Source organism: Oikopleura dioica, chromosome PAR (assembly GCF_907165135.1).
Source record: "Oikopleura dioica chromosome PAR, OKI2018_I68_1.0, whole genome shotgun sequence".
NCBI classification, from domain to species: domain Eukaryota; kingdom Metazoa; phylum Chordata; class Appendicularia; order Copelata; family Oikopleuridae; genus Oikopleura; species Oikopleura dioica.
Window position 1 is genome coordinate 16,498,629 of NC_137293.1, and position 14,147 is coordinate 16,512,775.

The 14,147-nt window shown below is 40.5% G+C and overlaps 1 protein-coding gene across 1 annotated transcript; it reads right to left on the reverse strand.

Moving 5' to 3' along the window:
• Positions 1-6,779: 6,779 nt before the first annotated feature.
• Positions 6,780-13,350, reverse strand: LOC145705500 (retinal guanylyl cyclase 1-like). Its single transcript, XM_081782984.1, has 9 exons — positions 13,305-13,350; positions 12,082-12,209; positions 10,567-10,612; positions 10,424-10,502; positions 8,509-8,785; positions 8,111-8,170; positions 7,586-7,802; positions 7,195-7,340; positions 6,780-6,940 (listed from the first exon to the last, which is right to left on the reverse strand). Exons 1-9 carry the CDS (start codon positions 13,331-13,333, stop codon positions 6,780-6,782), a joined length of 1,143 nt encoding a protein of 380 aa, XP_081639110.1. The 5' UTR covers positions 13,334-13,350.
• Positions 13,351-14,147: the final 797 nt, after the last annotated feature.

The following is a 14,147-nucleotide window of genomic DNA, read 5'->3' on the forward strand; positions in this document are numbered from 1 at the left end:
ATGCTCATTGTTGATTTTTGAGTGGCTCGTGTATATTCACTAATTAGCAGGTTGAGAGATTCTAAAAGTGAGAAACAGAATATTCAAGAGCAGTTCTATTTGACAGTAGAATTTTTTAAAATATAAATTTGCAGATGAAATATGTAAGCATTTTAGAGACAAAGGCTTCCAGTGAACTCATACAGTATAAACAAGTGCTGGGCAGGGCAACTTTACGCGCTTAAATCTGTCGAAAAATTTATCGGACCCTTATGGCTAGGGTAAACTTACAAAAAATCAACTTTTAAACGGCAAATTGTAAGGGAATGAAACTTGGCCAGATGATAGATGGTCAAAAACGACTTTTCAAAATTTTTTTGGGGAAGAATCTCTATTGTTTTTCATCCCTTTTTCGTCAATTTCCTTCTAAAATTTTTTAGCAATAAGATAGAAAAAATGAAGGCAACCAATAGATTCGCCTTGAATCACTGATTATTTTCCACAAAAAATTTAGTAATCGGCCTCACATGACTTCAGAAAAAGGAAAAGAAGCTGAAAGTCTTTGTTATTGTCTTGGAGGACCCCCTTGGAGGACTTTATCTGCTGGAAGACCAATATTATAAATATTCAATATATGGCCGTGCTGGGCCAGTATATGGCCACCTATGGTCAACTTTGGTCAAGTTCGGCCGGAGGACCCCGGAGGACCTCCCTGGTGGAAGACCATCCGCTGGAAGACCAATATTTAAAATATTCAATATATGGCCGTGCTAGGCCAGAATATGGCCAACTATGGTCAACTTTGGTCGAGTTCGGCCGGAAGACCCCCGGAGGACCTCTCTGGTGGAAGACCATCCGCTGGAAGTTCAATATTTAAAATTTTCAAAATATGCCCGTGCTCGGCCAGTATATGGCCACCTATGCTCAACTTTGGTCAAGTTTGGCCAGAGGACCCCGGAGGACCTCCATTGTGGAAGACCATCAGCTGGAAGACCAAAATTAAATATTAAGATAAAATGCTTTGCTGGGAAAAGAAATGACACTTCCGGTAAACTTTGGTCACTTTATGCCGGATGACCCCGGAGGACCCCTTTTGCTGGAAGAAAATCTACTGGAAGACCGACATTTAAAAAATAAAAAAATAATCACAGTCAATTTAGTGAAGAGGTGGGCCACGCCGACCACGAGCTATGTGGCCAGTCCGTTCAGTGAAGGGCAAGGCAAAGAGAATGAAACCCCGTTTATTAAGCTAAGAAAAGGGCGGGTCAGAGTCAGGGCGAAGCCGACCAAAAGGAGGCCTCGCCCGTTCATTCTTTTGAATCAGAGTCAGGGCGAAGCCGACCCGAAGGGGAGGCCACGCCCGTTAATTCTTTTGAATCAGAGTCAGGGCGAAGCCGACCCGAAGGGAAGGCCACGCCCGTTAATTCTTTTGAATCAGAGTCAGGGCGAAGCCGACCCGAAGGGAAGGCCACGCCCGTTAATTCTTTTGAATCAGAGTCAGGGCGAAGCCGACCCGAAGGGGAGGCAACGCCCGTTCATTCTTTTGAATCAGAGTCGGGCGAAGCCGACCCGAAGGGGAGGCAACGCCCGTTCATTCTTTTGAATCAGAGTCGGGCGAAGCCGACCCGAAGGGGAGGCAACGCCCGTTCATTCTTTTGAATCAGAGTCGGGCGAAGCCGACCCGAAGGGAGGCAACGCCCGTTCATTCTTTGAATCAGAGTCAGGGCGAAGCCGATCCGAAGTGGAGGCCACGCCCGTTAATTCTTTTGAATCAGAGTTCGGGCGAAGCCGACCCGGAGGGGAGGCAACGCCCGTTCATTCTTTTGAATCAGAGTCGGGCATAGCCGACCCGAAGGGGAGGCAACGCCCGTTCATTCTTTTGAATCAGAGTCAGAGCGAAGCCGACCGGAAGGGGAGGCAACGCCCGTTCATTCTTTTGACGTGGCATTTCCTTCGGGTCGGCTTCGCCCTGACTCTGAGTGAAAAGAATGAACGGGCATGGCCTCCCCTTCGGGTCGGCTTCGCCTTGACTCTGATTGAATAAAATGAACGGGCGTGGCCTCCCCTTCGGGTCGGCTTCGCTTTGACTCTGATTGAAAAGAATGAACGCGCGTGGCCTCCCCTTCGGGTCGGCTTCGCCCTGACTCTGATTGAATAGAATGAACGGGCGTGGCCTCCCCTTCGGGTCGGCTTCGCCCTGACTCTGATTAGAAAAAATGAACGGGCGTTGCCTCCCCTTTGGGTCGGCTTCGCCCTGACTCTGATTCAAAAGAATGAACGGGCGAGGCCTCCCCTTTTGGTCGGCTTCGCCCTGACTCTGACCCGCCCTTTTCTTAGCTAAATAAACGGGCGTTTCATTCTCTTTGCCTTGCCCTTCACTGAACGGACTGGCCACATAGCTTGTGGTCGGCGTGGCCCACCTCTTCACTAAATTGACTGTGATTATTTTTTTTATTTTTTAAATGTCGGTCTTCCAGTAGATTGTCTTCCAGCAAAAGGGGTCCTCCGGGGGTCATCCGGCATAAAGTGACCAAAGTTTACCGGAAGTGTCATTTCTTTTCCCAGCAAAGCATTTTATCTTAATATTTAATTTTGGTCTTCCAGCTGATGGTCTTCCACAATGGAGGTCCTCCGGGGGTCCTCTGGCCAAACTTGACCAAAGTTGAGCATAGGTGGCCATATACTGGCCGAGCACGGGCATATTTTGAAAATTTTAAATATTGAACTTCCAGCGGATGGTCTTCCACCAGAGAGGTCCTCCGGGGGTCTTCCGGCCGAACTTGACCAAAGTTGACCATAGGTGGCCATATACTGGCCCAGCACGGCCATATATTGAATATTTATAATATTGGTCTTCCAGCAGATAAAGTCCTCCAAGGGGGTCCTCCAAGACAATAACAAAGACTTTCAGCTTCTTTTCCTTTTTCTGAAGTCATGTGAGGCCGATTACTAAATTTTTTTTGTGGAAAATAATCAGTGATTCAAGGCGAATCTATTGGTTGCCTTCATTTTTTTCAATCTTATTGCTAAAAAATTTTAGATTTTTAGCACTTTTACACGGCTCTAGAATGACGTAATTCATATTTTTTCATTAATTTTTTTATCTGATGTTGATCAGCAACCTTCAAAGAGTATTCTTGCCGAAAATGAGCCCTGTAGGATGTCCCTTTCAAAAGCTCATTTTTTGTAAGTTTACCCTACTTATGGCTCTTTCAATTATATTTTTTCTAAAGGAAAATGACATGAAAAATTGATTTCTGGTGTCAAAAATCTAAATCGAGTCGAGAGCTATGATTTTTTAAAAACGAAAAATAGGGGTACGGTAACTCCACACACAACTGTATATATAATATAAATTTAAAGTTTTAACAGAAAATATATGATAAGCGAATTGAAAATCACGATAGACGATCTCAATTCCTTCGGGTGGCGGGCGGTCCCGTTCGAAATCGGTTTTTGGGCCCATTTTTCGAACGGCGTTCGAAATTTCCGAAAAATCTTGACCTAAGAATGAGCTTAAATCAATGTCATCGTGTAAGTAGATGAAGTTGACATCATTATGAAGGAGTTTTCTTACAAATCAGGCGCGGAGCGCATACGAGCTCATTTTTATAAGCAATTTCAGAAATTTTTCGAACGGCGTTCGAAAAATCTCGAACGGCGTTCGAAATTTCGAACGTAGCCGCCCTACACCCATTCCTTCTTAGACGACCCGTTCTCAGGCAAGAAAATTTCATATATTATTTTTGAAATCAAGAGATAGCAACTCAATTTTATCATATAATCAGATACATTTTCTAAATAAATTGGGAGTCGATTTTCAAATGGAAGCGATACAACCGCAAATATAATATCAAAGAAAGAGAAAAGGAGGAAGAATATTAATGATGTTTTCTGAGAAGATTTGCGTATTTCATCCAGCCCTTGCTCGGTTTTTTTCAAATCATCGTGGTGTTTATATGCATTTTCCAAAAACTTGAGGAATTTTTTATACGAATTTTCTTTGAAAGCATTTTTAAATTTTTGCTTAAAATGATCTTCACAAAAAACAGTGATACGCTCAACAAAAAATTGTTCTTTTTCGAAGCACTTTTTCAAATCTAAAAATTCTGGAAAAAATTTAATGTTTTTTAAAATATTATTTCCATAAGTGAGCAAAATCACATCACTAGAGAAAGACATGATATTCCATCTATAATTAAGAAAATATGCTAACTTGAAAAGATGAAATCCAAGCAAGGGAGGTAAAGCACTTGACACGAAAGTATCTAAGTCTGGTTCAGATACGAAAACAATCGAAAAAAAATTAGTATTATTGATGATTTCCTCAAAAATTATCTCATGACAGATCCCTATTGGATAAATTTGCTCCTCTATACAGTGATAAACCTTTGTTTCTTTAAGTAAACATTTGATCTGCTGTTCTGTTGTTTCTCCAAGGCAGCAATCAAATACTTCGCGCAGGAGACCAATTATTTCTTTCTCATTGATTAAATTTCGCGGGCCGTTGCCATTACCGAAGTATTTATTGACTGGATCCTCTGGATCTGCTACAGCTGACCAAAGCATTATCATCGCATCGAGAAGACAAGGAAAAGACTTTTCCATAAACTCGGTAAAAATCGTTCCATTTCTTATTTTTGATTTTGTTTTGAAAAGAACCGGAAAATGGGGATAATCAGCAAAATGAACATGTGAGTTTCTTAGAAAAATCATGAGCGATAAGAGAGTTCTATCAAACTGATTCATCCGATTCTTAATATAATTAATAATACTTCCTTAAATAATACGAAACCTTATAATTGTCTGATAGGCCCACAAAAACCTTAATAACTTTGGATTTTTTCCAGTCCTTTTCATTTTTTGTTGCTCTTTCCACAACATAAAAAGAAAAATTCTCGTTTGAGAAAAGAGATCCCAGGATTAGCATGTTGATAGCCATTTGACGTTCTTTCGGATCCGTTATGTGTTTTTCCCGATTCCGTGTCTCATATACTCGTTTTTCTGGATTTTTATTGTCCTTTTTATTCTTGTCGTAGTGGATAAAAGATCGTATATTTGATTGAAAGTCTCCAACGCAGCTCATTGCACACATTGCTATAATGTTGTCGATGCAATCTTCCTTTGATTTTTCAAAATTATCCTCAAATAAATTTATACTCTTTTCACTTGCTTAAAGCTTACATTGAATTTTTTACGAAATTCTGAATCCATTTTACGCGTGTCTTTCTCGAATAAGAATTGCAACTCTATTTGACTTGCCGTATTCGAGCAGAAGAATTAGTAGACTTATGTTTACGCTGACCAAATACAATACAAATACGACAGTCAAAGACCTTGAAAATTGACTAATTTTCCAACGGAAATTTCAACAGTGAAAAATTTTTGTTGATGGAAATAAAAGAAATCGAAAATTGTTTTGTAAAAATATACATTTATTCATTCATAAAATAAAGTAACAGTATCAAAAATACAGAAGAATCATATTTTCAAAATCATAAGGGATGAATCTTTTGGGGAGTGGCAGGGCGGAAGAAGCTGAGAAGCCGACCAGGATGGAGAAGGTTGGAGGAATCGTAGCCAGAATCCCCGTTGCTAGAAAAATTCGATTATCACAAGATTAACCCGTTACGGCGCAGAGCAGCGCCCATTAGCGAAATATTTCGCCGCAGCGAGACAACCCGGTTAGCGCGAATTTATACAAAGCTGTAAGATGGAAGCTGATATTTATTCTCTACACGTCAGAGCATAGAAGTCAGTAGAAGTACTGTAATGGCATTTTAAAACTAGGAAGAACGTGTGTTAACCCGCTAGGAGATGTTATTTTGAAGATAAAAGGATGTCCCGCTAAAGGGGTTAAATAAAACAAGCGCGCGAACGAGGTTAAAAAAGAAAGATAAAAAAGAGGGTTTCAGTTTCGAGGAAAAATATACCTTGGCGGTTTCCAACGGGGAGATCGGCGACGACGCCTTCGATGACGGGATCGACCCGCTCGAAGGGCGAATAGATTAATTGGAAGGCCATTGTTGATTGTTTCGTTGTTGGATTCAGCGTTGTCTTCCTGGTCGGCTTCTTCGGGGTTCGTTTCAATCTTGCTTTTAGGCTTTTCAATATATTCATCTTTTTATCAAGAATCAATAGATATTCCCAAAATTGCTTACTAAAGATCGAGTTTTCTTTGTCCTAAATTGTCGGTAAAATATTCACTGTTGATCCCTAAATTGTCGATTTTCGGATGAGCTTTAGTTTGGCAGGGATTTGATTGGCCAATCGTGACTCGACAATTTAGGGCTCCATTTGGATGATTTATCAACAATTTAGGACAGAAATTCGTCGATCTTTAGCAAGCAATTTTGACTAAAGACTTGCTGTTTTGACGAAAGGAATAAGGGTGTCTTCAAGAGTGCGTCAACGTGGTAAAGTGTTAAATTTCAAGCCCATCCCTTTTTCACCGCTTTTCGCTTCGACGGAATGAACGGTTTTTGCTTGATCGGTTCTTTGGGCGGAGGCGGGCGATTTCCCTAAAAGTGAAATAATTTGACGCAAAATGCCAATTAACTCGATTAAATTGGGACAAGGGGATTAGGTCAATGCGCGCGTAATTGAGTCAACTTACGTTCATGTATTCGTCGAGCTTGATTCCGTGGCTCGGAGCGTCATCAGGGTCCCATTTAGGCAGCGGTCAAGTAAAGGGCTCACAAATATTTGAAAATAGATGTCAAGTCAAATTCGCAAATCTAAATCGCCAGTTGAAAACAAGCTCTTACAGTCTTTATTCGATTCTATCTTTGTGGCTGAATTCATGAGCCGGACCTGTCATATCCTTCTTTTCCTGCGAGCCAGTACGTAGTGAGTACACCCTTGCCCTTTAGCTCGACTGTACCACGTTCTTGAATCTGGAATCCTTCGTCCGATTTGAGCAGGCATTCGCGCGTTGACCAACTGATATGGATTCGTGAGGCTAAAAAGGATGCATAATTGCTTCGCAGCGGGATTAAACTCTTTATCTCGAGTTCCTTTCGTATCCGAGCACGTAGCGCGAGATATAGACAAAAAGACTGTCGTGGCACTTGAGTAAATCGCTAGAAACGTGATGGAACGATCTTTTTTTGACGATTTTAAAGTTATAACTAAATGGTATCCACGAGTAAACTCATTTTTCACGCGTTGGTTTTGTTTCACTGCAAATAGCATTTCTAATTACTCGTAACTTACGTAGCCCATTTGACTCCATTCTCGAAGCTGTGTTGATAGTGTCTCCAAAGAGACAATATCTAGGCATGGCAAGGCCGACTACTCCCGCCACAGCTGGTCCAGAATGCAACCCAATGCGGATCTTCATCGGCACCTCGGGCATATGTCTGAAATAATAGCAATTAAAAATTAGCTTAATTACTTCATAATTGAATGGCATTGGCCTCGGAAACCTGTGTTAAATCCTGAGTCAGGGTCTGAAAAAGTTTTTAACAGTCTTTCAGAACCCTGAGTCAGGTTTTTACACGGGTTTTTGAGCCCAGAAATATCCCGTTTTTTCTTTATCTGAAAAGAATCAGAAAGAGGCCATTCAATTAAAAGCCTATTTCGCGGTGCGACTGGATCTCCCTACCTCATAATAAAACTCCCGGTGGCGGATAGAATATCCATCGCCAGCATGCAAATTTCAGGCGCATGTCGGTCGCCAATCTTGAAAGGCACTCCAGAACTGACCATGTACGCGTCACCAATGGTTTCGACTTTGTAGACTTCGTATTCGTCGATGATGTTGTCGAACAAGGTGTAAAGGTCGTTCAGCAAATCGACGACTTCGAAGGGGGTTGAGGCCGCTGAAAGAAGTATACGTAAGAAAGGAAGCTCTTAGGATCAATATTTTTGTTTTAAAAAATAGTCGGAGGAAGAATTATGAAAATCAGCCTTGGTAATCATTTAAACCCGGATATAAGATTTATAATTCGAACTCAGTTGAGCTGATCTAATCATGATCCACTTTGCTTATTAGCATAAGCATGCGTCAGCGGGAGACGTATCAAAATGCTCCTAAGGTCAGTTCCTGAGCGTTGCATCAGCTCGAATTTTAAGAAAGGGTTTTGAAAGGTCAAATTTGTTTATTTCATAAGGGAAGGGGGGTTCTTACCTGAGATTGAGGTGAATCCGCAAATGTCGGAGAAGTAAATCGTCGTTTCGTCGTAACAAACTAAAATAGAAAATAATTAACACCATGTAATTTTTTGTTATAACCTGTGTAAAAAACCTGAGTCAGGGTTTGAAAGATCTCAAATGAAAAGCCGCGCTTATTGTTAAACGAAGCCGCAAAGCAGCTTCGGTATTCAATTGTTTGGACTTGAAATTCAGGTTTCCAAAACCTGACTCAGGTTTTCTACACAGGTTTCTGAGCTCAAAAAGCGATTCCTTGAGGTCCGCTCGTCTAAACTGAACTTTTGTCTTGTTAAAAATATTTTGTATTCTGTCGGCCGCTTTGATAAGATAACTCTCTCTTTTCCATAACTTTACATAAAAAAAAAGGCCACATACCTGGTAACACCGTCTCGCCATTTTGTAATCGCTGGGCAATCTCGACTGGCATCATTCTCGCCAGCAACTCTTGCGACTTCTTCTTTTCGACTTCCAACTCGGCTGTTCGGGCTTTGACGATGTCTTCGAGGTGGTTCGAGTATTCTTCCAACATTTTCATCATGTTGTCCACGATGTTCGTTTTCTTGCCTTTTTGGACTTTTGACAAAGCATCGCAGATTTGAGAAAAGGTTAGGCGTCGCTCTGGTTCTTCGTCCCAGCATTCTTTGATCATCGACTTTTTCGGGTCAAAAAAGAAAACAAAGAAAGGGGTCTTCCTTCTTCCTATTCAAAAAATTTTTAATAGGGCTACCCTTTAGCGCTCGTAACTCCGCCACGGAGTTTAAATGAAAAGCCGCGTAGCGGCTTTTTAAAAACGAAGCCGCAAAGCGGCTTCGCAAATAAACCATATAAATTTTCTTCAAACTTCTGCCGAAGCCGCTTTGCGGCTTCGTGTTTAAAAAAGCCGCTACGCGGCTTTTCATTTAGACTCTTCCAAAGCCTGACTCAGGTTTTTTACTCAGGTTGCCGAGTCCACCTGTATATAAAATATGGAAAAGCTGTTACTAAAAGCCGCTTAGCGGCTTTTTTAAAAACGAAGCCGCGGAGCGGCTTCGGCAAAAATACGAACTAAACCTTCTTTACAATTTTTCCAAAGTCGCTACGCGGCCTTAAGGGTACGGGTGTCGGCGAGGCTCTAACTAGGGCTCAATTCCTCGTGATATAGAAGTGGTGGACAAAATTCGCCTACATCAGTGCAAAGATCCATTCTAGTTCTACATTTTGTCAAGAGGAAATTTGGATTTATATAGATTTTTTGTTTTAAAAATTGGCTCGAAGTCGTGATCTCGACCAAAAAGTGTGAAAATGGGCCTAAAAGAGGCTTCAATTCCGAAGAAATGAGCCTGTAAAAATACCTTTTTTATATTTTTATGTGAAAATTCAGACTCTTATCTTAATTTTGTCAAGAGATTTTTGAGATTGAAAAACATTTCGTATGGAATTAAATTTTTTGAAAAAAACTATCCTTGTTTTTACACCGAAAATTAGCATTTTTTGAAACTGAGCGACACATTTTCGGCTCTAAAAATGTTTTGAGACAGACTCACGTAAAACCGAGAATATCATGATGATCATCATTCTCTAAGCTTTCTAAAAAGCCCCGGATGAAAAAAATCTGAGCCGAAAAAATTTTTTCGATAATTTTTTACGAGAGCATAACTCGTAAAACAAGAATGATAGCGGCTGACAATTAATTATGACTCGAGCTTAAATTTTCTGTAGAGTTCGATAAAATACTTTGTTTTTATCCACATTATATTATTACGGGCGATAGAAAGCCGACACCCGTACCCTTAAATAAGAGCATTTATTGTACAAGAAAAATAAAATCTCTATAAACAATTACTTGGTCGTTTCTTTAGTTGACGAGAGTTCAATTACATTTCACTTGACCCAAAAAGTTTTTTTCAATCAAGATTTAAAATCCTTGAGCGTAACTTAGATCTCAGAGAAAGGAAGAAATTAGAGGCAGTCCATATTGTTCTCGATAGGCCTGATCTCAATATTCAAGTCCATCATGAGAGTATAAGTTTTGTTTGAAGATTTTATATCGAGACAGGGGCTTTTACGCGCGGAAAAAGGTTGCCCCTGTCTCATTGTCAACATTTCGGCGCTTATTGTTGTTTTTCTTTTTGAAAAATCTCTAGAACACCAGTGATTGTGGTAGTTGTTTTCGATTTTCCAATCAGTTCTGTCTTTGCATCACTTAAGGTAACAGCTTTTTTTATGTTTCTGATTTTCCAACTATTTCTCTGTAGCACTGAAGAAGCCGTAATGGCGAAAAGCTTCTGCTAAATAAATGAAATGTAATTACTTGGTCGTATAAGCTGTCGAGAAGTGGGTTTTGCTGAGAAACTCGTGCAATAATCCTTAGTTCTATAAAGTAGCTTTGTCTAATCTTGAAATGTGAGTGCTTAAAAACGCCACTTTTACCACGAAAAATGCAACATTTTCGACCTGTTCCTTGACTTGGTAGGGGCAGAGCGAGGTGGGAATCGACGGTCTAAATGAAGAAGATGAAGCGTGTTAATTCTCGAAATTCCATGGTGATCCGGGTCATTGCCAGAGGAGAATAATCAGACATGGGTTAATGAGCTGAAGCATTTCCGTGAAACAGGGCCACTCGAACGTGGGCTCAATATGTATGTACTGTTGGAGCCCTCGAGACTAGAATTAATTTGCGTACGAAAATTTTGAACCAGAACTCGAGCAACTTGAATTCGACATGACTCGTGAGTCACGACAAAGCTCAAGAAATTCAATTGTCACGTGATTCTGATCAATTTTCCCGGTTTTTGTAATTCTTGACTTTTAGGGTTAGGGTTAGAGTCCAAGATAGTCAATTAAATTTAAAGATGCCCAAGATTGTTCATTCGTGATTCAACATCCTTTATCTGCGCGATATTGACAATCTTGGGCCCGGTTTTTGAACTTTATTTGACTATCTCGGACTCAAAAAAGGAAGATTTTGAGTCAAAATGTCGACAAAACCTTTGATCAAAGGAAAACTAACCAGAAGAAAGGGACTAAACCAAAAAATGAAAGTGAATTTTTGGATTGCCAATAAGATTGCTTTATTTGGCCTACCAGCCAATCAAAACCCTAATTCATAAAATTACTTGCATTTTTTGGTTCTGCTAGGAAAAAAATGCAGTCGAAGCATTTTCTAAGTTGGATAAAAACAGTGACTAGAAGGTTCGCTGGAAATTTCACACCTGAGGTGTCTTTGTTAACCTTTTTTCTAAATTCATCAGGCGTCAAAAAAAAAAAGACTCGGGCTAGGAAAGAGAGGGAAACCTCCACTTGGCTAATTAACGGATCCGAGGATACGTATCCTGGTGCTATAATTAGCGGTTTATTTTGATGTTTGAGGCAGTTTACGGCAGCAGGGAACGTGGATCAAAATCCTGGACAACACCCACTTTGATATTGAGCGCATTACGGGGAGTTACATGCCGAAAACGTTGTTAACCAGTTTTGTAACGTGCCTGTAAGCTCGGTAAATAGCATCAAACACTGAATTAGCTCGTGATTAAGAGGAGACACCTCAAAGTAAACACTGAGTTTACGAGCATTTTTCCTAAGGGGAATCGAGCTTGATACTTCGTAAGAAAAATTAGGGTGTATCTTTGAAATCAGACTTGAAAATTTAACCCCTTGGCGTCTAAAGTTCACTTTCTGTGCAATATATTCTGCTTGGCTGGCTCAAATCGACAAAAAATCGCGATAATTCAGATCGAGATTTTGTTCAAATTAAAGACCAATCAGATTTCCGCATTAGGCAGCTAGGCGAATCAGATTTCAGAAAAAGAAAATTTCGCGAAAAATCGATTTTTTGTCGAATCTTTTTGTCTCAATCTTTGATTGTCCAAAAACTTGGAAAATTATTAAGGGTATCAGCACAAAAGTCAAGTGGAATTGTCAATTATCGAAAGCCCAGAGAAATTGTCGTTTTGAAAATACGGTTATTACCTGAGAAGCGGCGGTGGTCGTCGAATCCTGCTAATAATCGCTTTTGGCGAGTAGCCCGTGTTTGAAAAGGGTTCACCGCGGAGGACGATTTCGGAAGCAATAATCGCAAAGGCGTATACGTCTCCTTTCTAAAAGCAAATGTGAGGACGAATTTATTTTCTAATCGCTGCTCTCTCTCTAAACTAAGCCCTAAGCTCTCAACCGTATCAGATCAAAGCAAAGGAACAGCGGCCATGTAATATCCGTCGCGCTTGTTTGTTAATTACAACAACCGCTCGGAAGTTTTTTCTAAACAATGCTACTATCATTTTTCACTTTTAAAAACCTGTATAGAAAACCTGAGTCAGGCTGTGAAAAGCCGCGTAGAATAAAAAATAGATAAAGACGTCAATATTAGCGAAGCCGCAAAGCGGCTTCGTTTGAAAAAGCCGCTACGCGGCTTTTCAATTAGGCTCTTCAGAACCTGACTCAGGTTTTTACACAGGTTTCCGAGCCCAAAATGCTCAGTTCAAAAAATTTTTATCAAAGACCATAAATGGTCCGCTTCTTTGGTCAGTTGGTGCGTTTTTTGGCTATCTGGGAGCATTAAACAATCCATAGTCTCTTTTGCTAGGCCTCGGGTGTCTCAGTCCCCGTGAACCTCGTTCCCAGAGATCTTAAATCATGAGGGGCACTCGCTATGGCCGCAACTCTGAGCGTGAGTTTAGGTCACACTGTGTCATCGACAACTTCTTCAAGAAAAACTCAAATAATGGAATGAAAATAACCCAAAGCCAATTAAAACGCTCGATCTTCGGGATAACCAATCAGAAGTAAGATTTTTCATCGCTTCTATTGGTCTTTTTCTTGCTTCCTATTGGTCAAAATTTTAAGTACAACTTACAGCTATTCGTTCGTCCAATAAGAAGCCGGACGAATAAAATCGTCCATTTATGATGATTTTTGACGCGGTTTCTTATTGGTCGAGCAGAAAACTCTGTTTAACCGTTTATTTTGACCAATGAGAAGCTTTCTGATTGGCTGATCTCGAAAATTGAGCTTTTGATTTGCTTTGAGCATCGATTTTGCTCCATCTTTAGTCCTTATGAAAAGTCAAGATAAAAGTTCGATGCAGTTTCTAAGCAAAGCTAGATGAAAGAAAAGTAAGCCGCTAATTGGAAGCCTCTGGTCGCTGATAAGAGGGATCTCTCGGTTGGGAAGATGGATCAAAGTGGTTACTTTACCTGAGTCCCCTTGCGCCGCAACTTTTCATCTTTGAGCAGCTCAGGAGCGGTCTTATTTTAAGGATCGCCAGGGGTTTATTTCAGCCTCTCTTTTCCTCGAGAGCCGGATTAAAGTGCTTAGAATTTTTCGCAAACGTAAACAAGAAAGAAAATTTATTTTAATCCAAATGGAATTCCAGCTCAGCGCTTTAAAATCGCCGATTTCGTCAAAAAATCGACAATTTTTGGCTCAAAATGGTCGAAAAATTTGAAAAATTCGATGATTTTTGTAAAAATTTGTCCGAAAATTGCAATTTTTCGTCCAAACGAAAATTTTTCGACCAAAATTGCCACTTTTGGACCAAAAAATCGTCGAATTTTTCAAGTTTTTGGACAATTTTTAGCTAAAATTGGCCATTTCTTGACTAAATCAGCGATTTAAAAACCTTGAACATTTCAAAATTACAATTTCAAAAGCAATTTTTGAAGCGACATTTTTGTTTGCACAGTGTAATAATTTCCAAGCCCCCTCCAATTAGCCCTGAACTTAGCGGGGTTCTCTAAGCTCTCGCCCGATCAACCGTAAGCTCTGTATTTATCCGCCGCTGCTCCCTTAATGAGCTAACATCTGCTCTGCATAAGTGGCGACCCCGACCCCAAAGTAAATCCTCGGAGGACTCGTTTTCTTGAACCTCGTCGTACATGTTCTGCGCGTCGTAGAGCCGCGGCAAGCCGTAGTCGGTGATTTTGCATGTGAATCGACCGTCCACCACGCAGTTGGTTGATTTTAACCTGAACGAAAAACCGCCAGTGACAAAACGATAATCAAGAGTTACGAATTAAGGGAATCCCAGTTGTACTCGA